Consider the following 24,448-nt stretch of genomic DNA (forward strand, 5'->3'; position numbering starts at 1 on the left):
AGGGAGACACGTACACAGACAGGTACACAGACATGCGCCGCAGTGTTAGGGGTGTCCAGATGTCCCTTTAGAAGATTAGGTGGTGGATACATACTTTACAATTTACAAGGTACAAACCTTATCAGATCCGCCCACACTCTCGTCCAGAAGACTATGACCAACTACCTGCAGATATTTAATGGACAGAAATATGCAATAGTTATTTCAGACCAAGGATAATCTGGAGAAGAGTACTGGGAGTTTTCATTATAAAATATTCATACATTCTTTATAAAGTCGTTTATTTAATAAATTCATATCTTTTTAGATTTGTGTTCAAATTCTTTCTGTTTTGCTCCAGTGTTGGTTTGTGATTGAGTCACATCACTGATGTTAACAATTTCCTTTAAAATGATGGATCCATAAAGAGAAAATAGAACCTAAATAAAGTTTACTTGCAGTAAAGTGTCACTGATCCATGTTTCAGTGTTTTTTACTACACTAAAGTCCTGATTATTTTATGATAATAACAATACTGGAAAATGGATTTAGGCTGCTGCTGTTCTGACCCTCTGTGTGATGTTTCATACCGTGTTGTAAGCAGAGAAGTCCAGTTTGGCCTGTACTGGTGCGGAGGACGCCACTGCCCCGAACACAAGGTGAGGAAACTACAACATGAACACACCGTTAGTGAAAACAGTCTAAACCTGAAATAGGTCAATATTCATGCTGAGAACCTGTTTAGAATAATTTGTTTTTAAATGTAAAACTTACACAGAAAAACAAAACAAAACAGTATTTAATGAAAAGTTAGCTAACATTGTGTTAGCACTATCATGTTAACAGCCCCTTCTTCCATTTATTAACTTCTCATTTATAGCGTTCATTTGTAGCCATGTTAGCCATGTTAGCATTTTAGCATGTGACAAAACTGAAGTAAATACCATTCCCGAAAATGAATGAATGGACAATTTAAGTGAGGCACTGTGACACTTGGACAACACTGGCTAATACATTCCATTCACTGAACTGGAGACAGTGGTCTGTTGGTCATTTGGTGACAGAAAATACTACTTCAATTCCATAGAGTGGTTGTGGGCTTAAACACACAGTTCTAGGAGAAACATTTTAATTGGTTCCACTTTTATGTTATAGAAGCAAATACAGTGTTTTAGAAAGTTATGTCATAAATCTAGATTAAACATTTAAAATTCTGAGATTTTGTAATTATTTTTTCTTCTTAAACTAATTTAGATGTTTTTATATCTAGAGGAGATATGACTATTCATACAATATCTAACATATCACTAAATATCTTTGATTTAATGATCCTTAGTCTTTGAATAATACTCAATATAATATTAAATGTATTAACTAGATTGAAGATTTCACTTTTTCTGCATGGTTTGTTACACTTTGCTCCAAATATAAATACGCTTAAATCATTTCTGTTTAAATGAGTGTGTTTGTACACACCTTTCCTCTGAACCATGCTGACAGAGCTCCAGCGTATGAGCCTCCAAAACTGATCCAGATATTCCTGCAGGTAAGGCTGAACTTCTCGCTGATGTGCAGGTGGAAAGCAGCGAGATCAGCGAGGCTGAGTCAGAAGAATGTCAGCGTTAATGGAGCATTAAAGAGGCAGGGTTCATACACTTTATGGTCCTATACAGGATTCTTAGTACGGTGTTGCACAGTCGTACACTCACGCCTGCTGGCTGGAGAGGTACTGCAGGTTCTGGATCTCCAGGCCTCCTGGAACTATGCTCTGGCCGTAGAATCTGTGCTCAAGAGCCACTAGCAGAGCCCCGTGCTTCTTGGCCATGGAAACGTGATGACCTGAGCAACAGAGGGGCATGAATTCAACAGGTAAACATTGAAGGTTTGGTCAAAAATCTGACTCAGTTTCCATGTAAATGTAAACCACTATCTCTGTAGTGTGTGTATTAGCGAATTATTAACACAACTTTTAACAGCTGCCATCATCTGAATCAATGACAGCCATTCATAGGGTAAACAGAGCGATTCAAAACCTGACAGGCTTTTAGAGTTAAACCACAAATTAAACACAAGTCACAAACAGAGTGGGATGTGTTCATTAGTGAACAGTGAAACATGTCTGTGACTTGTGTTTAATTTGTGGATTAACATTTACGCATTTGTAAAGTATTTTGAGACTAATCTCTCTCCACAGGTGTTTTCCTTCAGATTGTTTCCCTGAATGTCACTGGATCTTCAGAATTATGAGGTTGGACTTAAAGGAGCGTATCTGTAAGATATTTGCTGTTGTCATAAACTGTCCAGAGTGTGATCATAGATTAAGGAAACAGTGAAAGCTGAAACACTGCTGCCTCTCACAGCATTGGTAAAGCAGTATATTTTCTTTTTGAAGTGATCCCACCCTCCGAGGTCCTGCCTGTGTCCCACCCTCTATCCCATCATTTTACAGTTCAAATCCACTGCGTTGCCAGGTCTACAAACATAGTGTCTTGCAGCCTTAATAAGACCAAGTGAACAGAGTTAATGTTATATTTTACTGGACCCAAAAAGCCTGATTCTAAAAATCTCCATGACAAGAAACGGAGTAAAATGAGAGGAAATATTGGCCTTGTGTTTGAAAGCTGGAGGCTATTAAGAAGCAGCGGCACTACACAACAGAACCAGAGCTGGCTAATTTACTCCTGAACAGGTAACAGCTAATAATTATAAAACAATGGTCGTGTGTTTCATATAAACTAAGTGAGGCATAGTGACAGTGTCAGGACTGTGTTTTGTGTGTTTTATACGAAGAAGGAGAATAAAAATATGATTGAAAGGTGTAAATACCATTGTTTGTTTGTTTTAAAGAAACTGATGCAGATCCGTGTGTGTTTCTCCATGTGTGTGTACGTCAAACAAATTAGGGAGCAAGAATTGTGTTTGAAAAGCCTCGCATATTCACCCATTTACGGTAGAGCCGAGGAATAAGACCCTTAAACGGATCCATTTAAGGTGGAACTAAATCCTTGAATATTAAAATTATGAATAAGCAAAGATCTGCCCCTTAAAATGACATTTGTGGTTGAAGGAGTAACAGCACCAGTCGTGTCTAGTCTAAAATTGTAAGGTGGTAAATGCAGGAAAAATGGCAGGGGCTCATTCCATTTTTGCCTTTCACTTAGTGACATCACATATGATTGGTTTGTGTGATTTAAATGGATAAACTGGAATAACTGTTGCTTTAAAAAGTTTCAAAAGCTATAGCACTAGCCTCGGCTCTTAAGGTGGAACATAGAATTCAAGAAGCTGGTGAATAACGCCAGTAAGACTCGTAAACAGACACATGAAAGGTGGAACGAAATGTCTGACTACGAAAATTGTGAATAAGAAGCAAAATTCTGCATCCTAAACGAAGCACCAGCATTTTCACAGTCACTGTCGCAGTCCGCGTGGGTTTCCTCCCACGCTCCAAAAACACATGTTGATAGGTGCATTGGTGACTCAAGTGTCCACGTGTGTGTGTGTGTGTGTCGCCCTGTGAAGGACAGGCGCCCCCGCCTTGCGCCCAATGATTCCAGGCAGGTGCTGGCCTCAAGGCAACCCTGAACTGGATATGTGATTAAAGAAAATAAATGAATTAATTAATGAACACCAGCCTTGTCTAGCCAAAATATTTAAGGTGGATTTGGGTAAAATCTTGTAAATGCAGGGAAATGGTGGCTCCTTCAGTTCAATTCACTTTTTTCACTTTTTCTTGCGGAGGTAGATGTTTTAGTGAAATGATGAGCACTCTGTAAATCTCTGTAAATATTTTAATTACAAATCAAATCAATCAAATTATCTTAACGGGGAGAGAGAGTGTTCAGTGTGATGCTTACTCTATCACTTAATAATCTTTTGTTCTAAGACGCATTTGAGAAACCCAGCAATGCTCTTTATTTTAAGAAGAAGAAAAAGTACCGGCCAATACACTGAACTGAGTGAGAGGACCTTCACCACCGATGTAGAGGAACACTGGACCGTAGGGACACTTCCAGTACACCTTATTCACAAAGAATCTCTGAGACAAGAAAGAGAAGTCTGTAGTGAGACATTTTTAATCCAAATATCTTTAATAAATCAATATGTGATCAACAGATTTCTGTGTTTTGGATCCACAGATTAATGGTTCCAGGCAAAACACCCATGTGGGGTCCATATGGGCAACCCACCAAGGTACCAATGGGTTTTGAGCATGGGTTAAATTACCTGCACATATGGAGCCAGTGATGGGACCAGGGTGGGAAAAACACGGCTGAATTGGGAAGTCCACCTCTAAATCATCTCACCCACTAATAGCCAATGTACCACCCCCCTCTAGAGACCATGCTCATTTTAAACCTAGCTAGCCCATGTTCAACACAAGTGGACCCCAGTATGGTGTGCTGGATGGGAGGATTGTCCCTGAACTCTTCTCCAGTTGGACACATTTAAGACAAGTGTTAAACTGAGAAATCTGGTACAGCCCTGAATTCTCCCACCTGAGTGAAGGTGCTGTTCTTGTGGTGGTTAAAATGATCCAGTGGTTGCTCCATGTTGCCCTCGAATGCTTGCTCCATGCTAGCTGAGTGAAGTTTCAGGTGTTCCCGGGCTCTCTGCTCCTGAACTTCATGCACATGTACTTTCATCTTCCAGAGCAGGCGCCCTGAAATGTACCAGAACGCTAGAACTCACCCTGTATACTGTAAATATTGAGCTTAGTGCTACAGTGACACTGATGTGGTGGTGGTGGTGTGTGACTGAGGCATCCTGTGTACTGTGGGCAGTGTCCTGTGTCTACTAGAGGATGAACAACATGAACAGCGTCTGATTTTACATCTACAAAGTGGACCATCAAGGTGTCTACATCTAACAGAAAGTGGACAAAGGGTTTAAAAAAATCCAATGATCCACCCCCAAATCATAACTATTCTGTGGAGGTTCTGACCGTTGAAGAAAAGGGGAAAAAGTACTACAAAAATTACGAGATCTGTAGGTTTTTGGACACTACACATCTCTGTGTTTAAGGAAGATACATCACTAAATGTTTTCATGACAGACTCCTACTGATCATAAAGTAGGCCACTAACACGTCAGGAAAAAACGTGCTGAGAAAATGTAGAAAAACTTGTTTAAATCATTTTTTATTACTCTCTAAGACACTTTTAAAAGAAATTCTTAAAAATGATTAGAAAACGTAACTAAACACTTAAATACATTATATTATCGACATGTTAATTTTGCTAATATTTAAACAAAAGTATCTTTGTACCTTAAAATGAAAAAGAATAGTTTCTTCTGCTGAAGGACAGGAAAAACTGTATTCCATCAAGAAAAATTAAAAACACTTACAAAATATTGTTGAAGAACATTCGGAAAAATCTGAAAACCATTTCAGTGAGAACCTCCAGACATTTTTATGCATAAAGTCTACATTTTGAAAAACAAAAAAAAGCCTGTTTTTAGTAGAGAATGTTTCTTACCAGAGGACGAAGAGTGAATAAAGAGGATCGTCATCATCAAGCACTGACTTAGAGCCATGACTAATGTACCTTCACTGACGAACACGGGTTATTAAAGCCGTCTGTTTGTAGTAAACACGACACCAAGCCATTTATACAGGAGGAAACGTCAGTGACCTCTGAGTTTGCTTACAGCCGAGCTTCTTTCCCAGCATCCCTTAAAACGCACGAATCAGCCAGAAATCAGAACCTAAAACCACAGCACTCTCAAAAAAACCACACAACACAGACTCTATGGTGTAGTCTCAGGTTACAGAACACGGTACTCAGTACTGTACAGCAGTGTTTCAGTAGTGATGCCGATTTATAAGAGGATAAATCACTTTGTGTGATAGCAGATGTGATAGCACTGGAACAGAAGTATGGAATCTTAGTTTTTCTAGTTTAATCATTTATCTGACTCTTAGTTTTCTATTTTAAATATAAAATGGCGGTTTGTGTGACTCCGACGCTGGAGATTTACACGTCAACTTTGACCCTGGCTCTGTGTGTGATCAATGTGTACTCACACTCCACACTACCAGTCAAAATTATGAACACACCAAATAACAGAACGTATAATAAACATAAAGAATGGTGCACTCCCTGAGGCTCTCATTATTAACGCAGCGCACCGTTTGACATACGAAGCCAGCCACAAAATCTGTCAGTGTGGTGTGTACATGAATAAATGAACTGATGTATGGATGGATGAGTGAATGAACACAGCCATCAGATTCAAACATGTAGAGCGATGCTAAGTGCCAGGTTCCATTATAAAAGACACCACACCTGTTTTGTTTGGAAAGGTGCTGAGACACAGGGAAGGGCATTAAACCGGAGACAGAGGCCAGGGCACTGGAGCTGTGGCAATGCCACCTACAGGCTGATGTCTAATATACACAGGAGTAAATGATACAAAGCATTTTGTAAATTAAATATCAAAATTAATTTAATGGAGAAATGAAATTAATAAAAAAAAAGGCAATGTACTGAGTCCAGTGCTCCTTCAGAAAACAGGTGGAATATTTCTCTCTCTGGCTTCTTTTTCAGTCATTAGAATAAAATCCTTGAATGAATGAATCTGTTAAAGATAAGGCAAGATCCCTTTGATCAGTCTGGCTTTGTGTTTAAGGGGTTAGACTAACCGGCACAAAAACTACAGGAACAGAGGAACCGAACCCCGACTCTGGATTATCTTGGTCCTGAAGAGACACGAGGATCAGAGCTGAGTCTCAGACATGTTTCACTGTTACAGAAGAGGCCACTGAACACAATGTTCGTCTTGAACCTGTTTCCATTTCTCTTCACAGTTTGGAGAAGGGGACTTCTTTGGGGCTTTTCCTCTCCAAGGCCGCCTGCGCCGACTTCACCAGATCCTGGGTCTGCAGCATGCTCATGTTCCATGTCGCCTGGACACACAGGAGCGGAGAGAAAGAGTCTCATTTTCTCATAATTTCCTCAAAATATTTTAAGAGTGCCTTCATCAAGAACACATCAAGATCTATGAATATGCATGAGTATGCAGATGAGCTCAGATGGCCTCACCATGTACTCCAGCCCCTCGGTCACACTGTGGTCTCGAGAGTAAATTAGATTAATTTTAGTCCCTTGAACAGCGACAGGACTCCGGCCTGCAATTTCTCCTGCAATCTCCATCGCTCCGGCCATCAGTGACTCTTTATCGGGAAATACACGGCTGTGGACAAGCGGGAAAAAACACAACCGTGCATTTAAATCAGTTTATTTCTCTTTTATTACATCGATAATTTGAAGTAAACAGAGCAGAATCTTCAACAATGATCACTTTTCTAAAAAAGCTTTGTATTTAATTCATATAAAACACAATACAAATATATATTAGCAGCTTTTGCATGCACCATCCCAAAGATGTTCTTAGACCTCACTGTTAGGACAGGTCTCTTCAAACCTTTCTCCTCCACTAAACAGAAAAATAACTTCTAAAAAACATCAACGTGCTTCCAACCCCCTGAGATATCATTAAGAAACAGCAGTAAAGTAGAACTGTGACAGTCTCAAATGTAAAATATTTGTACAGTATCGTACCTAACCAGTCCAGAACTCTTGGCTTCATCAGAGTACATTTTCCTCGCAGTCAGAGCCAGTTCATTCACCAAACTAGGAACAAACAGAACAGAGAAGTCAGAGAACAGTCTGATATCATGTCTTTGCTTTAGATGGTGTATAACAATGACACCCACCTACGACTGCCAATTACTTTGGGAAGACGCTGTAAAGTTCCAACATCTGCCGCCAAACCAATATCAATCTCCTAAATATCACAGAGGAGGATATGAGATGATCCATTTGCACAGCAACAAATTATCAAAAAAATTCTAGATTGCACCCCCTGTGCTCACATTTAAGGATAAATTCTTGGATTGTACATGTCACAATTACCATGTCCTAATGTTCTGGTAAGCCACAAAAATAGGGTTTTCTGCACATGTAGTGGCCAGAACCGAACAAAAGCGAACGGAGGAAAGACGCACTGTGAGTGGAGACAGGGTCCTGGGGCCCAAGTCTCACTAATGTGTGAGGGGGAGGGAAGGGGGGAGTGTGTGGCCTGACTGTGGTCTTAGGAGAGAGCAGAGTACAGTTCCTCATACCTTCACCTGGAACCAGGCGTCCTGGGTACACAGACGAATATCACAGGCTGTAATCAGATCAACCCCTGAGAAAGAAAAACATACAAACAAACAGAGTAGAGACACACTGTGTGTTCACACCGGCAGGCGACAAAGTGACCAGTGTCCAGTCATTTCCCACAAAGGAATTAGTGATTCAACCACAAGCAGTAAGCGACATGGCGACAGAGCGACATATCAAGTTGAGATTTTCTCTACTTTATGCAAATGAGTTATGACGCAGTAAGTCGACATTCTAAACAATTGGCTGCAAGAAATTCTTTGAACCAATTGTAGACCAAAATGGGTTCCAAAATTCAGCCAGCTTCTGAATTTTTTGTTCCTTCCTGCATTTCATTGCTTTGCTAAATAGTGAGGTGCTAAACATGGAAGAGAAGCTCATTACTGCTGTTTCTTCTTTTCCTGTGCTACATGATGCAATGATGCATCCTTGCCTTATAAATAATATATATACACACACATTTTCTTGTGCACAGACCCCATGAGTGTGGGATATTAAAGGCACACAGTCAGCACCAGGCTAAGCAGTGCATTTAGTAATGTACAACGTTTTAGTGGCATTAGCATTTTAGCGGTTCTAAACTAAATAATCAAATTCAGAAAATACTCATCACTTCAAACAGACCTGCTCCTACACACGCTCCATGCACTGCCACCACCACAGGCTTTGGACACTGCACAGAAACATCAGCGACAAGGTGTTACAAGAACAACAGTCCTTCAAATCTGCATTCTTTTAAATTAATCACTGATTATAAAATGTAGGCCAGTTTCTTCAAAAGGAATTACACCTAATACTGAATTGTGGAGCATTCTGAATGGAAATCCCCTTTTTAATGCAAAGTGCTGCTCAGGACTGGGTTCATTCTCCAACTGGAATCCAGCTCTAATTATGCAGAAGGTCTATATACGTTTGGGAAAACATGGTCTTACAAATGTAACATATTTTAGTGTAGGATACTTGTTTCGACGTTAGCAGCATTGTAAGCACCACATTAATGTGACACTATTTGATGATAATAATAACAATAATGATAATAAGATCATTACACACAGTTCTACGTGAGTTATTGCGGTCAGCCTGAAACAAAATGACACGGCAATCTAACCTTCTCAATGACTGAGAAGGTGTCCTGGTATTTGGAGATGATTTTCCGAAGGTACCATGACACCCTGGCACTGTCGTCTCCTTCAGGCTGCAGCATATCACCCGCAATGTCCATAAGATCAATACCTACACACAGGGTTTGAGTTAGTTTTGGCCACAGTAAAGAAGACCAGATTTACAAAATGTACACGGATCTTCTCTTGCTATAGACGTCAACACCATAATAAAAACACACATAAAATCAATTAAATACATTTGCCAAGTGCTGAAATGTTTGTATACCGTGTTTAAACCAGAATATAAGAACACTTTATGATGCAAATAGTGTGATGCCAACAGTAAAATGGTAAATAGCAGTAAGAGAACATATTTTTTTAAGATTAAGGTTTGTGAACTGTACCTGCTGTAAAAAGCTTCCCAGCGCCTGAGAAGACGACCACGCGACACTCTGGGTCTTCTTTGATCTGATTAAAGCAGTCAACCATTTCACTGCAGAAACACCACATTAAAGAAATTACCAGTGCAGATGACCACAGCAGGTCTAACGATGCTGTCTACGAAAATCCACTGTGTCAATATTAATGTCTTTAGTCTTTTTTATGACCATTATGTCTCTAAAAACGGTCTGGCACTACAGCTGTTCCTACTGCCAGGTGGTTTTATGTTAAACACCTTAGTCGAACACCTTAGTGATGGCACCCGGAGTGCGTCATTTCCTGTGTGAAATGTTTGCATAGCGGGGCATAGGCCTGTTTTAGATGCTCCCTATTCTGTATCTGCATTAAATTCAAACAGCACTCTACTCTGTCAAACTGAATTCAGAATTTTCTGAACCTCCAAAAGGCCTTGTTCATGGCGTTGCGTTTCTCGGGGCGGTGCAGCTCCACATGAGTGATGTGATTGACTGGATGGCTGATTGACAGGGTGGTGAACGGTGGGGTGGGGCCTCCGGATGCAGACATCGCTCTAACAGTATTCAGCGTGGGACGCCACAGACCCCTGCCTAAAAACAACAAGAATCAATACATTAGTACACTGCATATTTACAGAGACCTTCTCGGTGGTGGAGAGAGGAACCAGACATAAGTCTCTAAAAGCTCCCGCCCAGAAAGGTTTTAAAGGCAGTGCAAATGAGGTCAATGTCTGATGCCTGATGATAGTTTCAGAAATGTTTTGGCCAAAAGCGTGTTTTTTAGAGAATGAATTTGTTAGGCGCTGTTAGGAAGAATAGTCCTTAAAGAGAAATTTCATCTTACATCAGGTCAGATTTCAGATTCTATCGGATTACACTCAGAAAAACCAACACAATCAGTTTTACACGTTATTAATAAAAGTACTAAATTCTGCATTTACGATCCTGTTAGTCACACCCACCACGAAAGAGTCTTTCATCATTCATTCATTATCTGTAACACTTATTCAGTTCAGGGTCGCGGTGGGTCCAGAGCCTACCTGGAATCATTGGGCGCAAGGCGGGAATACACCCTGGAGGGGGCGCCAGTCCTTCACAGGGCAACACACACACACTCACACATTCACTCACACACTCACACATTCACACCTACGGACACTTTTTGAGTCACCAATCCACCTACCAACATGTGTTTTGGTGTACTTAGCCATATCTTTTCACTTTAACGTGTATGCACTGTTTTATGTTGCACTAGTTGCACTTTAATGTTGTGCATTGTTTTATGTAGCACCTTGGTCCTGGAGGAATGCTATTTTGTTTCACGGTGTGCTGTAAACACTGTATACTGCTGAAATGACAATTAACTTCTTGAACTTGAACATTTTGGACTGTGGGAGGAAACCGGAGCACCCGGAGTATACCCACGCGGACACAGGGAGAACACACCACACTCCTCACAGACAGTCACCCGGAGGAAACCCACGCAGACACAGAGAAAACACACCACACTCCTCACAGACAGTCACCCCGAGAGGAAACCCACGCAGACACAGGGAGAACACACCACACTCCTCACAGACAGTCACCCGGAGGAAACCCACGCAGACACAGGGAGAACACACCACACTCCTCACAGACAGTCACCCTGGGAGGAAACCCACGCAGACATAGGGAGAACACACCACACTCCTCACAGAGAGTCACCCAGAGGAAACCCACGCAGACACAGAGAGAACACACCACACTCCTCACAGACAGTCACCCGGAGGAAACCCACACAGACACAGGGAGAACACACCACACTCCTCACAGACAGTCACCCGGAGGAAACCCACACAGACACAGAGAGAACACACCACACTCCTCACAGACAGTCACCCGGAGAAAACCCACGCAGACACAGGGAGAACACACCATACTCCTCACAGACAGTCACCCGGAGAAAACCCACGCAGACACAGGGAGAACACACCACACTCCTCACAGACAGTCACCCGGAGAAAACCCACGCAGACACAGGGAGAACACACCACACTCCTCACAGACAGTCACCCGGAGGAAACCCACGCAGACACAGAGAGAACACACCACACTCCTCACAGACAGTCACCCGGAGGAAACCCACACAGACACAGGGAGAACACACCATACTCCTCACAGACAGTCACCCGGAGAAAACCCACGCAGACACAGGGAGAACACACCACACTCCTCACAGACAGTCACCCGGAGAAAACCCACGCAGACACAGGGAGAACACACCACACTCCTCACAGACAGTCACCCGGAGGAAACCCACGCAGACACAGAGAGAACACACCACACTCCTCACAGACAGTCACCTGGAGCAGGAATTGAACCCACAACCTCTAGGCCCCTGGAGCTGTGTGACTGCAACAACTACCTGCTGCGCCACCGTGCCACCTGTCTTTCATCATTTATGGAGATAATAATAAAAAAATTTGAAAGACATAATTGCTGACATCTCAGATAATCTCCATTGCACATAGAATGCCCTAGAGCCGCTGTATATGAGTAAAAAAAAGCTATTAAAGCCCAATGCTTCCAGCATGAGCACCTGACCTGTTCAGAGCAATCAATCTTCCTCACAGCAATGTTCCAGCAGCTGCTTTAAAGCCTTACCAGAAGATCAGAGGTTGTTATTACAGCAAACGTGGGCAAACTCATTTTTTAACTCTTTTATTATTATAATCAGTGTTTATTGTATTATTAACAGATCAACAGCAGGGTACGACCTTTGACCTACTGTGGTTTGTTTTGCTCCTCTCTGAAGCCGTGTACACTCAGTAACCCGTAAATAAAAACCCACAAACCCGAGTAAACAACAGCACGTCTTGTTCTTAGCTAGTTTCAGATCTCTACTTAATTAAAACCCGTTCAGTCGAGGTCTGTCCATGTTATAAAAATAAAAAATCTGATACTTTACTAGAAACGTGAATATAAATTAAGTGTAACACTAATTTAAAACCATTTCTCCAAAATACACACGTTAATACGTTAAACGCTTCAGCAGCTCCATTCTCCACTGCTGACTGTTAAGGAATGGGACTGTAGTTACCATTTAAGGTGGAACGGAGAAGTCGAAACAGGAGCGTATACCAACGTTTGTACATTGCGTTAGTTTTATAATTAAAACGCTAAAATAATATTTTGCTGAACAGAGGTGACCGTACTTACTTCCCACAAAAGCAAATCTGAAAAAACTGTTCATTGCCCTTCGCTCAGGACTTTGAGGTTTCTGCCCCAGAGAAACAGATAGAATAAAAGCACGGAACAGCCGTTACACCGAATTCTGTTACCGTCGAGTTCTGTGGCCGTAGAGGGCGCTGCTTCGTGTCCCAACGGCTGCCGTCAGAATTTGTGACCCCACTGAATATTAATTACATAAATGTCCTTAAACCTGAATGTGTATAAGGTTTATATGGAGATTCAGTGGGGGTCACAAATTCTGACGGCAGCGGTCACAGATTGTGACCTCCTATGCCAAAGCTATGAAGTAGCGCCCTCTAGGGTCACAGAATGCGACGGTCACAGAATTCGGTGCAACACCGCAACTTACAGTGATTCCGCCTTTTATATTTAATTTAAATATTTTGACCAAAGTAAAACCGCGCTCCACTGATCCTGAACCTGTTTCTTATAAATATTAAATTCAAATATACGGCACTACCCCTGGATTCCTCTCTCGGTGTGGCCTGGATTCCTCTCTCGTGGTGGCCAAGCGCCATCCTCTGCCTTGTGTGCTCCAGTGGAACCGAGCTACGATGATTATTAAATGTTCATCGGGCAAAACTGTTTAATTTTTTATTACATGACATTTAAAGCTTTAGTAAAAACTCCACTGAAATGTCCATTTGGTACAAAGTGATGCATGTATCAGCATCTTAATATTTATTACGTTTTACTTTTCATACTCACTATTTGGGGATAGTTTTGTTAAATTTCCACCTAAAAATGTTCATAGTTTGGTACATCGAGCTGTGAAAGATTGAAATCTGGTAAATATTTGAGCAAACCATGCTCCCAATGGTAAAGTCTTAGCAATATTATTGCTGTACTGCATACATCTGCTTGTGCACTGATTTATTTTAATGCCTGATTTATTTTTTTATAAAAATAAAACACTGTAACCTGCTAATTTCTCCCTGAATTTAGAGAGAAACAAAAGTTGACAATTAAATTTTTTATTGTATTTTACAAGCAGTAGTACTTTGGAAAGGGGATTCAAAAAATGACTGGCAGTCTTCTTGAGCAAATACTTCTCACAAAAATGGAAGACATTATCTTTTATTACTGTTCTGCACTGGCACTCATTTTAAAAAAAGAATATTACAAACAAAACACGAGACATCCATTTTTACTATTTTCTTTTTATTTTACAATTAGAGAAAAATGCAGTCATCACCTCCACCACAGAGAGGTGCTGAGCACAGCTAACAGTCAATAATGGAAAGCAATAAAAAAAAAAAGTAAATATAATGAAACACAAACAGAAAAAAATACTGGTACAAAAGCATTTTCGTAGTCTCCCCTTCTATAAAAACAACTGGACAAGTTTAGCCAGGTTCATTCTCTCAGTGTGTGCTGCGGCTCGCTCCACAGAAAGACGCATCAAACAGGACTGTACACATACGCTGAAGATCCAGGACCTACTGAAGGACAATACACAAAGCATGGACAGTGATGTGGCAGTAAGGAGGGAATGCTTGCAGTGAGAAGGATCAGTTTGCGTGCTGCGCAGTGGAGAAACACAGCTTCAGCGTGTAGGGGTATGGACCATCTTTAAAAAAAAAAAAAAAAAAAAAAAAAAAAAAAAAAAAAAAAAAAATTAGTGACAGAAAATCCATGTTAAGAACAAGCAGTTCTGGTTCCAAATTATTTCACAAACATAAGAAAAGTTAGATTATGAGTAGATATAAATTACATGTTTTACACAGGTTTATATTACTTTAAACTTATTTTTAATAGTATAGCTAAATATAGTTTTTAATTCCACGTGTCACTTTGTTACAGCTACTCATTCTTCATTATCTCTTCCACATGGAAAGGAATTTTAAATTGGGGCAGCAGCAGCGGCCTTGGGCTTCAGAGAGAGTTTATATCCTTAGATAAATGTACATGATACGAAGCAGCTGCCCGTGCTAACGTAGACCTAGACAAACAGCTGCCCGCGCTAACGTAGACCTAGACAAACAGCTGCCCATGCTAATGTAGACCTACACAAACAGCTGCCCGTGCTAACGTAGACCTATACAAGGCAGCACACTTCTGCGCAGGACAATGTTCATGTGCTGCTTAACCTCAGTCCAGCTCTTTTCAGGTGGAACCACAAATAATTAAATAAACAAAATAGTTGGGCTGATTACTGTTTACAAATAAGTTGCACCAGTATTATACCAGAGGTGGTAGTAGGTTGCTAGTGAAAAGCTCAGCTAGGGAAATCTTATAAACGCTAAGTATCAAGGAATGCGGTCTAGCACTTACTAGGGTTCTTCATCTGGTAATGGTTCATCACAGAGAGCGCCTCCATGGCATCATTAACAGAGTCCCACTCTAACAGCCCTGATGAGCTCCGCTCTGATGAGGCACCACCTGCAAATATGAAAGGGGTTATAAACTACATCCTGCACTTGGAGTATTACTCATAGACCAGTGCAACTAAGACACTGCCTCAGTCCCGGTCCCGAATTCTAGGAAGACAGTATGTGGGATCACAAACTCCATGATTAAACCATGATTTCAAATATAGTTTGAGCTGAGAAACATCAACATAAGTGCAGTAACAGAACTGAATCTGACAGAAGAGCAGTTAAAATGGCCTTAAATGCATGAACAAAAGTCTCTTCAGTAGAAACTTGCTCACCCTTCGCTGCAAAGAGTTTTACATTAGATGGGCTCTTCACACCAAGTTCTTCACAGATCTGAAATCAGGAAGAGAATCATTTCAATAACCATATAGTGCTTCATATGAAGGATTCTGTTCCTCAATGTTAACAACACATAGTACAGCCATAAATAAACAGCCCGCATTTAGATATGTAACCCATTAGTTTACAGCCAAACAAAAGCAAATATAATAAATAAAAGTGAATTTATGGGCTGATACTTCACTACGGCTAATCCCAGTCAAGTGAGGACAAACCTCGGAGAAGACCTCGGCTGAGGCCTCTGGGGCCGCGTTGAAGTAGTGCAGGACGTTGCTGGGATGCTGGATGCGGTTCTTTGCTGCCTGCTCTGGGGACGTGAAGCGGTTGTTTCGACTGCCGTGGAAATCTTTAAAGCTGCTGCTGCCATCCTCCAGCTCGTAGGACTGACCCGGCATAATTGCCTGCTGCTTAGACACACTGGAAGGAAGACAACGACGCCGCTTATAAACGTTCTCTCTGTACAGTCGAGGAGAAGCTCATAGTAAAACAGCAAATATAAAATACAGCTCTCTGCTGTTTTGTTCTTTATTGTAATGTAGAAATATGAAAGCTGTGTGTAAATACAAAAATAATTCAACCAACACAATTACAAACTGTTTGCATGGATACTCTCCCCTCAGGCTCTTTACTAGGTGATGCAAATTTTTCTGGACTGTTAAGGAACTATGATATAAAGGGCAACAGCCACACCCTGTGGACGTGGAACCAAAGTGTATTGGAGTAAAGAGTCAAATAATCATATCTTTCTCATACTTAAGAATAAACTGGATATTGTGAGGTGTTTCATAATCATTAAAAGGACAGATTGATTCCCCCAAAATAGTGGTCTGAAAAATTTTAAATAGGAATTTCCTCATTAATCAAACAGAAATAAGTGATCAAATTAATGACAAGCTAAAACAGGACACAAACTACACTTACCAGACGACAATTTTCTGGCTGAACAGGAAATGGTTGTTTAGATGGCAAATGGCACGATCAACAGCATAACAATCTCCCATCTCCACCATGGCTGCTCCTGGCTTGCTCTTCATAAACTTCACCTAAAATATAAATAAAACATTGTATATATGCTGTGAGATGACACTTCCGGTGCTTTTCCACGGCATGATCTGGCTCTACACGACTCGGCTCACTTAAAGCTTGTTGCTATTCCACTGGCAGGGCTCCCTGCAAAATGGAAACGGTGATGTCACAAAACCACGCGTTTCTAACAGGAACCGCTGATGTTTACCCATCGTGTATTTGTATGTTGCTTTTGTTGCATGTCCGGCTTTCATTGGAAATTTGTCGGCCATCGGCGCAAGGAGTGTATAAAACTCTTCAAAACACCGCAAGGTATAGTTACGAGCTGCCATTGAGAGTCAGATAAATATGAAAGCTGCTGTAAATTGATTATACAAGCAGCGAGTTTGTGCTGGATCTGTATGAGCTCTGCATTTGGTGGTGATTGACATGCCTCTGGACTCTGGATTCTGGACTGTTGTGATAGCACATTTCTTGAGTAAAGAAAATAATTGATATAAAATGAAACATCTAACACTAACTACTGATATTCTAACATTGTATTCATCTGCAGTAGGAGATCATTCTTCAGTTCATTAGGAGTTTGATTCTAGAATAGAAATGGCACAGAGTGCTCCCATTCTTACCCTCTCCACGTTTCCGTAGAGGCAGAATATGTTGAAGACCCTGTCTGCGTTTATTTTGGAGGGCTCCAGTCCGTACACCATCATAACGGGGGACTCCGCGTGAGCACCATACTCCCCTGGTGGTGGTGGTGGAGCACCGTAACGCTGGCTCCCGCCGCCATGTCTTACGCCACCCATCGACGGACCCATCCGCCGCCCATCATAACCACCATAGCCATCGTCTCCGTAACCATGATACCCACCTGGACATTCAAAGAAAACAGAGATACCGCTTTGAACACGGCTGCATATTTCCAGTTGATTTTAGCTCTGAGTGACTCAACACAGCACCGTCTTGCTGCCACTGTGGATCTTAAGCACCCGATTTTAACAAACCAGTCACTTCCCTGTTCATTTGAGACCCAATGTGTTTGGTGTTAGAAAGTGTCCGTCAAGAGCCTTACCGTACTCTGGAGGGTGATCTCCCAGCAGAGCCGGCTGCCTCTGACGCTTGTTGGGGTTGACATTCATATCTGAGAGGCAAGAGAGGGAAGGAGGCCAAGAAAGAAAAAAAAAATTAATAATAGAGAGGGATAATGAAAGTGTGGAAGATGAATTTGCTGAGAAGCAAATAGTCTGTCTATAGGTTATAGATTTCACATTTTCAATAGCTACCTTTGCATCAAAGGATTTTTTTACTTGAAAAATGTATCATACCTAAGAACATCTAGATACATTTTTCCCCTCTTCGAGTTAATGTCATAGGTACAAACCTATATTTTTTGGGTAAAAATTAATATTTTCGCCAGATTTCCCACAACACACTTAAGAGTGCTGTCCAAAAAAGACAAAAAAAACTCGTCTCTCAAAAAGATTTAGATGGAAAAATAGCAAAAACAAAACCACAGTCTTTGCATCCGTTGGCTGTGGGGAGGTCAGGGAAAGCCAAAAGGAAAAGTTGAAACAGATGTGAAATCTGAACGTTGACAATGTTGTACTCCAGGAAAGGACATTACACAGAGTTATCCTTAAATGCACAGTGAATACAAACCAGTTTAACAGCAGCAGTAATGCTCCTCAAAATGTTCCTGTTCATCTAAAACAAATAAGCAGCAAGGAGCAAAAGACAACTAGCTTTGTTTACACAGATTCAGTGCAGTGCAGCTTTTAAATTGCATTGTGTATGTGTGGTAAATAATGTGGTAGGTACTGTGTCTAAGTATCACAGTAAGATTTCTGCCATATTACCTCTACATTAGTGCCTGAAACTTGCAGCACTGTTAATAATATACAGCTACTTAATGGCAATAATAAGGAGCAAAACAGACACCAGATAAAAGTGTGACACCAACACTTAACTGCAGCGTTGACTCTAGTAAAATGTGCACCAGCCCTAATTTTGATTTCAATAGTGAGAAAAAATGAACATAGAAGTGGGTGCGGGCTCTAACCACCATCAGGCGCAGTCTCAGTGACTGACTGTGGCAGTAACTTAAACACGTAGTGAAATGAAAGGGAAAGAAAGATGAAAAGCCTGTTGCACACACCTTGATCGCCCCCCATGACATCAGCATCTGCACCTGTGCAGGTACACATATGGCAAACAATCAAACTAGTTTCTGTGCATTCAAATTCTGCTCATCAAGTAGCTACACTACTAAAGATGTTCTAAGTTTCGGGAATCAAGGAGGAATTGCACCTGTTTTTTTTTTAATGTTTGCATAATTTTGTCTTTGAGATGCAAACAAATACATTCAGAGCATTTTGAACTGCAATGCCTGATTTTAGAGAAACACACCAGTGGTAATAAGAGTCAGAGGTCAAATACTGAATTCTGCTTTTCATTTTCTAATCAAAAACACCTCAGAGTTTTGAGCATTCGTAAAACTGATCATGCTAAACATTAACTCCTGTAGGTCTGGTTCCCATCACCACCACTGTGAGAGTCCTCCAGATGCACTAGAATGGTGCCCTGCTCTTACTGATTATTTGCATCTAAAACATTTAAAATCACACATACATTTTTCACAAGGTGAAATAATTCTAAAAAAAAATAAAATAAATAAATACAACACCCCATTGACTGAGGTCCACTTTATGAATATTCATTCTTTGAGGGGAACAAAGCCAAGTTAATAACAAAATGTTTTGGTCACAAAACCTCATGAGAGAATCACTCCAAGACAACATAAGCTTGGGGTTACTTACAGCTGAATTTAAGTTGGGGGAAGGGGGTTGAGGGTGAGACGAGCGCTGAAATTTAGCCAGCTCTTCTTCTCTGCCACTTTTAATAAATTTCTTCATTTTCCCCCAAAACTTGGTTCAAGTTTCACAGCCTCTTGTGGCCGTCTTCTGTCCGAGTTTAGTCCGTGCTCGTTGCAAACTTGCATTTGAATACATTTTCCTTCATGGGTTGCATTGTTGTCTTTTTGCACATTTTCAGACAGTTCCCATTAGAGACAATGCCAAACCTGCATCATATTGGAAGCTGTTATAAAGTAGCCATAGGTCTTAATAAAAAGGAACAATGAATAAAAACGATCAGTAAGTTTGTTACTGTAGGGCAGCCTACAGAGGGAGGAGGTATGTTGGAAGATAAATAAAATGAGTTGGGAGGCAGGCTATATTCCAGAGCAAATGGCATGTTTGACTGCATGTCAGTGGTATCTTCTTCGTGAAAGTCAGTAGGGTGGAGGAACTGCTCAGCTCTTTAAGAAGCAAAGCACCCTGTAACTCACTCGTGTTTAGCAGGCTGAAGATCTTCCACAAAGGGGCAATATTCACACCATTAACTATTGGTGCTTCTTAAGAGAGGTGCTTTGCATCAATAACAATGTCCTTGTTCTGTGTTTTGGCTTTCCCTCTAAAGAGATTGGCATCAGCAGTGAAGTAAGGGATGGTGCTGTGTCACAGTGGGATGTGTTCTTTTCTTGGAAAATGTGTCATGCCATAAGATGAAGTAGCGTCCTCGTGGCTGTAGGGCCGTGCTGGTTCAGTAAGGTCAGTGCTGTGTTGTATAGTCAAATTGTGTCTCATAGGGTATGTCAATGTCTTGTCTCTGTTTTTGGCAGAGTAGGTGCTTTCCATTTGCGTGGAAAATGCTCTTGCAGGTATAGGACGAGTGGTATCTGTGTTGTTGAGATAACTGAAATGTCTTCAGTGCAAGTATGAGAATTGCTCTCCAGTGTCCAGATGTGTTCTGTTGGAGCAGCTGATGTTCTGTGGCAGTTTGTGTTTTTTGGTTTTTAAAGCAGTGTAGATGCTGAGGAGCAACTGGCCAGGAACTGAAATATGATGCCTCTGATCAGCTCCTGAGAAACATCTAGAGAATCCGATGCTAAAATGGAATACTGCGAGCAAGGCCCAAAAGCCTTTTACACAGTTAAAACACGGAATACGTCATTAATGTTCGGGATGCAGTATGTGACTCTCTCAGCATGGAGGATCAAAAGCTAATTCCTGAATGATCTACAAGTATCAAATACCTGTGAATGATAACTTTTAAACTGGGTCTTGTACAAATGGAGGCAGTCATTGCCTGAAGATTAGTGACAAACTGGAAACTGCTTCTATCCCCTGAAGTGGCAGAACAATTAGGAGCTGTGGGAGTTAAGGAACATGACTGTATCCACCCTCAACATCCACAGCTGAGGTGTCCTTGAGTAAATCACCTAACCCTCAAATGCTCCTCGGGCACAAAGGGTGGCTCACATGAATGGTTTAAAAGTAGATGTCAAATGTTCTGGGCATTATGCTGGATCTTGTGCAGGTATTTACCTGAGAACTCTATGGAGTATCATGTGGGGAACTTCCCAGGTGTTGTACTGGGCCTCATGCTGGTTATATGAGTCAGGCTTGACTGGGATTTTCACTCTAGCTCAAGTTCACACTTGAACCCCTTTCTGCTTGATTATACACCAAGACCCTGTTATACAAGAAAATGTTCGAAAAGGGGCTAAAACTCTATAAAGCATTGCTACAAATGGCTGGACAGGGCACAAAAGAAAAGCGAGAGACAGAAGAATTTCTGACTCTGACACATACCCAGTAGTCCAGTTGCTCCTCACATCCTTGCTTTACTGAGAAAGGGAGCTTGTGATGTTGAGATTTTCACAAACTGAGAAAACAATGTCAAACAACCATCTCTACTCTAGAGAGCAGGTAAAATTAAGGGACACTGCTCCTGACCAACAGTCTAACATGGCCCAGTCCCACCCTCATTATCTGTTCCCCACAGTGGCAGTAAGGGTGCTGAGTAGTGTCAGAATAAAAGATGTGGATGCTTGCTCACTTTACCTTGGCCACCCAAATTTGGATTTGTGTAGTCCCATGTGTCCTGGTCATTCTTGAACACATTTAGGCGTGTTGGCTAAGAGCAAAAAGGAGCAGAATGTATTTTTAAAAAGGTTAAAACCACAAAAGCACTAATAAAGAAGCAGATGAAACTCATTCTACAAACAGTTTAATGTAATGCCTGGTATAAATGAGCTTGGCATCAGATTTCAAACTTTTATTTGTTTAAAAACTACTGTTAATAACACTACCTGCTTTTTACAACAAAGGTGAGGTAAGAACACGTCTAAAGAACAAGAACCTTTAATTTCAGAATACGGGATCAACCCATCTGAATATACTGGTTGAGTCAGGCAGTAAATAGCTGTTTAAAAACCCTTTTAACATCTATTGATTTTTCAGTGGCATTATATTTGTGTCATTTTGAACTTCTTTAAATCTGTATTGGTAAAAGTTACCAGTTACACCTGGTTGAGTTCAATACTTTCCCTTACCTTGGCATATTCAATCTTGAGCGTACAGCAGCCTGAGTATATATCAGCTCCATTGAGAGAGGCCTTCGCCCTCTGAGCACTCTGGACCGAGTCAAATGTGGGAATCATTAAGGAAAATGGAAACAGAGTTGGACGGTTGAACCGACTTTCACAAGGAGAAGGTTAATAGGGAATAGAAATTCAATGTAAAATACTTGCACTAAACATTTAAATAGTTAAAAACATTCTGAATTATTACTAGCAGGAATATTATCTAATGACTAAAGTATTTAAACGTTTAAATTAGTAAAACTAATTTCTGTTCTGTAAGAGAATCTTCCTGATGAGGGTCACAGTGGGTCCTGAGCCTCTTCAGAACAAATCACCCTGGACAGGACGGCAGTCATTCACAGATCAGGGACACACCAGAGGTTTAGCTCCATCTCAATTAGTAAAGGATATTCTACCATGGCCTGGACACCATTTTTCCTGAAGATGACAATTCTTTGAACTGGACCGCAGTTGTTGCAAATTGTATATAGCACATCCTGTTGGATACACACACACATAAAAGCCAAAAAATAATAATAAGACAAACAGGTAAGAAAAGCTAACTAAATAAATATAGGGAGAGAAATGTGTGAAAGAGGCAGAGCACTCATGGGCATTACCGTAGTGATGGGATAAATAGGATTCATGATTGTGAAAAGTAAAACATTATTAACACTGCGGGAATCATTGGGATCTCCAGGCCGAGAAATTTTCTGACTTGTGGAGTAATTCACAAATGCAGGATTTCCAGCAATATAGATCTGGTTGTCGTTGGCGTAAGTCACAGCATTGCATGAACCGCTCATGTCCTCGTATTCCACCAGGGCCTGGCGCTTTTTGGGCATCAGCACGACATAACTGCACAAATATGAAGACATGCAATTTATCAGAAACTAGGTCTGTATGCAGACATTTCAACACCCAGAGCCAAGTTATGTTTTGTACATTTTCTAAGTCATTAAATTTAACTCAGTTTCACTTAATCCACAATAATTACACAAACAGGACCAGTAACTTACCTAATGGTTCCAAACTCCTGCAAAGCTTCAACAAGGTCTGCTTCCAAAACACCGTCTGCCAACCCTCTTACATGGACCACAAGTGACGGGAGAGGTTTGTGAGGATCATCATAGCCCTCCTGCAAAACAGAACAGAATGGTTTATTAACTTTAAATGTGATGCTCCATAAAAGCTGAAAAATGTCTCTGGGGTCTAATGAAGTTAGTAAATATGAAATGCATATTTGAAGAGCAAAAATGTAATGTTTATCTAAAAGGCATTTGTATAAGTTGTGTTGGATCATGTACTACAAAATGATACAAAAGCAGTATATTTTGAATATTGAATAGCAGTGCATTGTGGTTTCTTGTTTATATAATGAAAATGAGGCTTTTCTTAATACGAGAATGTCTGTCCCTAGGGATTTGGGGAAGCCTTAATGATCACTCATTGACTGGGATAGTGACACCTTCAAAACACTGCTTAAATTTGAACTTAAGTTCATCCACCTTCTCAGCAAGATCCCAATTCTACCAACAACGTATCAATGAACTTGTGGAACACAGCTCGTACAAAATGGCTTATAAATTGAATACTTCTGGGGACTCTTGCATTGCCTCCACTACAATTTTCTTATGTGAGCTGCAATTTCCTTCTGGATGAATAAGTGTGGTCTGATCTCCTTTTATCCATGACCGAATAATGAGACTAAAATTTTCCAGGGCATATGGGAATTAAGACCAAACTCTTTATTCTGTTGATCAGTAATATGGTAACAGAAAATATTCAGGGTACTGGGTTACCAGGACTGAACCTAAAGAACAGCATGAAACAAAGTAGCACTTTGCTTTCTGGTCCGATGAAAGGGTTCAGTCAATGCATGGCACTATTGCCGTTAATAAGCGATTCTGTAAAGCAAAATTGCAGTGTGACTGCACCCATTTTTCTCAGTCGGTGTGCCTGCACGCCAGTGAAGCTATGAAGTTGAAATGTGCAGCAGTACTAGGTTTCTGCAGGTTTATTAACACACAAAGTAAACACTCCCGACAAAGCGCGCTAATCTAAACTATGCTAAGCTATGCTAACGGAGGAGAGAGGGCGTTAATGTGGGTCAGCGTTCCAACACTTTCCAGTAAAAGAAAAGCACACCTGAGCCACGGTAAAACAGCACGACCCCTACCCAACCCTGTACCACTCTAGGTGCTCACCACTGCCCCGTCGTTGTCTGTCTTTTGGCGTTTGCTCGCCCGGCCTCCATCACCGTAATAGCGGTCCGTCTGCGCCGCCATCTTCTCTCCGCATCAGAGCCGCAAAATGGACGAGACATACAACCATTCGCAGTCCCGCCCCCCGCACACTTCTATTGGAGGAAACGGTCAGCATATAC

The 24,448-nt window shown here is 41.1% G+C and overlaps 3 protein-coding genes across 6 annotated transcripts in view; all 3 read right to left on the bottom strand.

Annotated features, from left to right (window-relative positions):
* The window catches only part of LOC136678208 (thymus-specific serine protease-like), a 10,450-nt gene extending 4,927 nt beyond the window's left edge, over positions 1-5,523 (bottom strand). The window contains exons 1-7 of the mRNA XM_066656162.1: positions 5,460-5,523; positions 4,479-4,642; positions 3,919-4,018; positions 1,689-1,818; positions 1,456-1,579; positions 570-647; positions 118-165 (exon numbers count right to left, since the gene is read on the bottom strand). Of these exons, the coding sequence (XP_066512259.1) occupies positions 118-165; positions 570-647; positions 1,456-1,579; positions 1,689-1,818; positions 3,919-4,018; positions 4,479-4,642; positions 5,460-5,517 (702 nt within the window). The 5' untranslated portion in view covers positions 5,518-5,523. The remainder of the gene's footprint in view (positions 1-117; positions 166-569; positions 648-1,455; positions 1,580-1,688; positions 1,819-3,918; positions 4,019-4,478; positions 4,643-5,459) is intronic.
* LOC136678209 (delta(3,5)-Delta(2,4)-dienoyl-CoA isomerase, mitochondrial-like) lies at positions 5,251-13,134 on the bottom strand. Of its 3 annotated transcripts, none has more exons than XM_066656164.1 (10): positions 12,987-13,134; positions 10,089-10,257; positions 9,655-9,743; positions 9,256-9,380; positions 8,772-8,820; positions 8,108-8,172; positions 7,700-7,770; positions 7,545-7,616; positions 7,026-7,176; positions 5,251-6,889 (listed from the first exon to the last, which is right to left on the bottom strand). In XM_066656164.1, the coding sequence occupies exons 2-10, from the start codon at positions 10,214-10,216 to the stop codon at positions 6,785-6,787; spliced, it is 855 nt and encodes a 284-aa protein (XP_066512261.1). In that variant the 5' UTR covers positions 10,217-10,257; positions 12,987-13,134; the 3' UTR covers positions 5,251-6,784. The 3 variants fall into 3 exon arrangements, with proteins under 3 accessions (XP_066512261.1, XP_066512260.1, XP_066512262.1); XM_066656163.1 differs by having other exon boundaries at positions 12,865-12,989; XM_066656165.1 differs by lacking the exon at positions 12,987-13,134 and adding an exon at positions 12,676-12,741.
* Positions 13,135-14,097: 963 nt separating this feature from the next.
* LOC136678997 (heterogeneous nuclear ribonucleoprotein L-like) lies at positions 14,098-24,402 on the bottom strand. 2 transcript variants are annotated; one of them, XM_066657233.1, is made up of 14 exons: positions 24,270-24,402; positions 23,082-23,200; positions 22,683-22,920; positions 22,472-22,559; positions 22,033-22,127; positions 21,542-21,614; positions 18,793-18,825; positions 17,710-17,778; positions 17,267-17,508; positions 16,536-16,657; positions 15,830-16,031; positions 15,551-15,608; positions 15,172-15,279; positions 14,098-14,467 (listed from the first exon to the last, which is right to left on the bottom strand). In XM_066657233.1, the coding sequence occupies exons 1-14, from the start codon at positions 24,348-24,350 to the stop codon at positions 14,409-14,411; spliced, it is 1,587 nt and encodes a 528-aa protein (XP_066513330.1). In that variant the 5' UTR covers positions 24,351-24,402; the 3' UTR covers positions 14,098-14,408. The 2 variants fall into 2 exon arrangements, with proteins under 2 accessions (XP_066513330.1, XP_066513331.1); XM_066657234.1 differs by lacking the exons at positions 17,710-17,778; positions 18,793-18,825.
* Positions 24,403-24,448: the final 46 nt, after the last annotated feature.

Source organism: Hoplias malabaricus, chromosome Y (assembly GCF_029633855.1).
Source record: "Hoplias malabaricus isolate fHopMal1 chromosome Y, fHopMal1.hap1, whole genome shotgun sequence".
Lineage (NCBI taxonomy): Eukaryota > Metazoa > Chordata > Actinopteri > Characiformes > Erythrinidae > Hoplias > Hoplias malabaricus.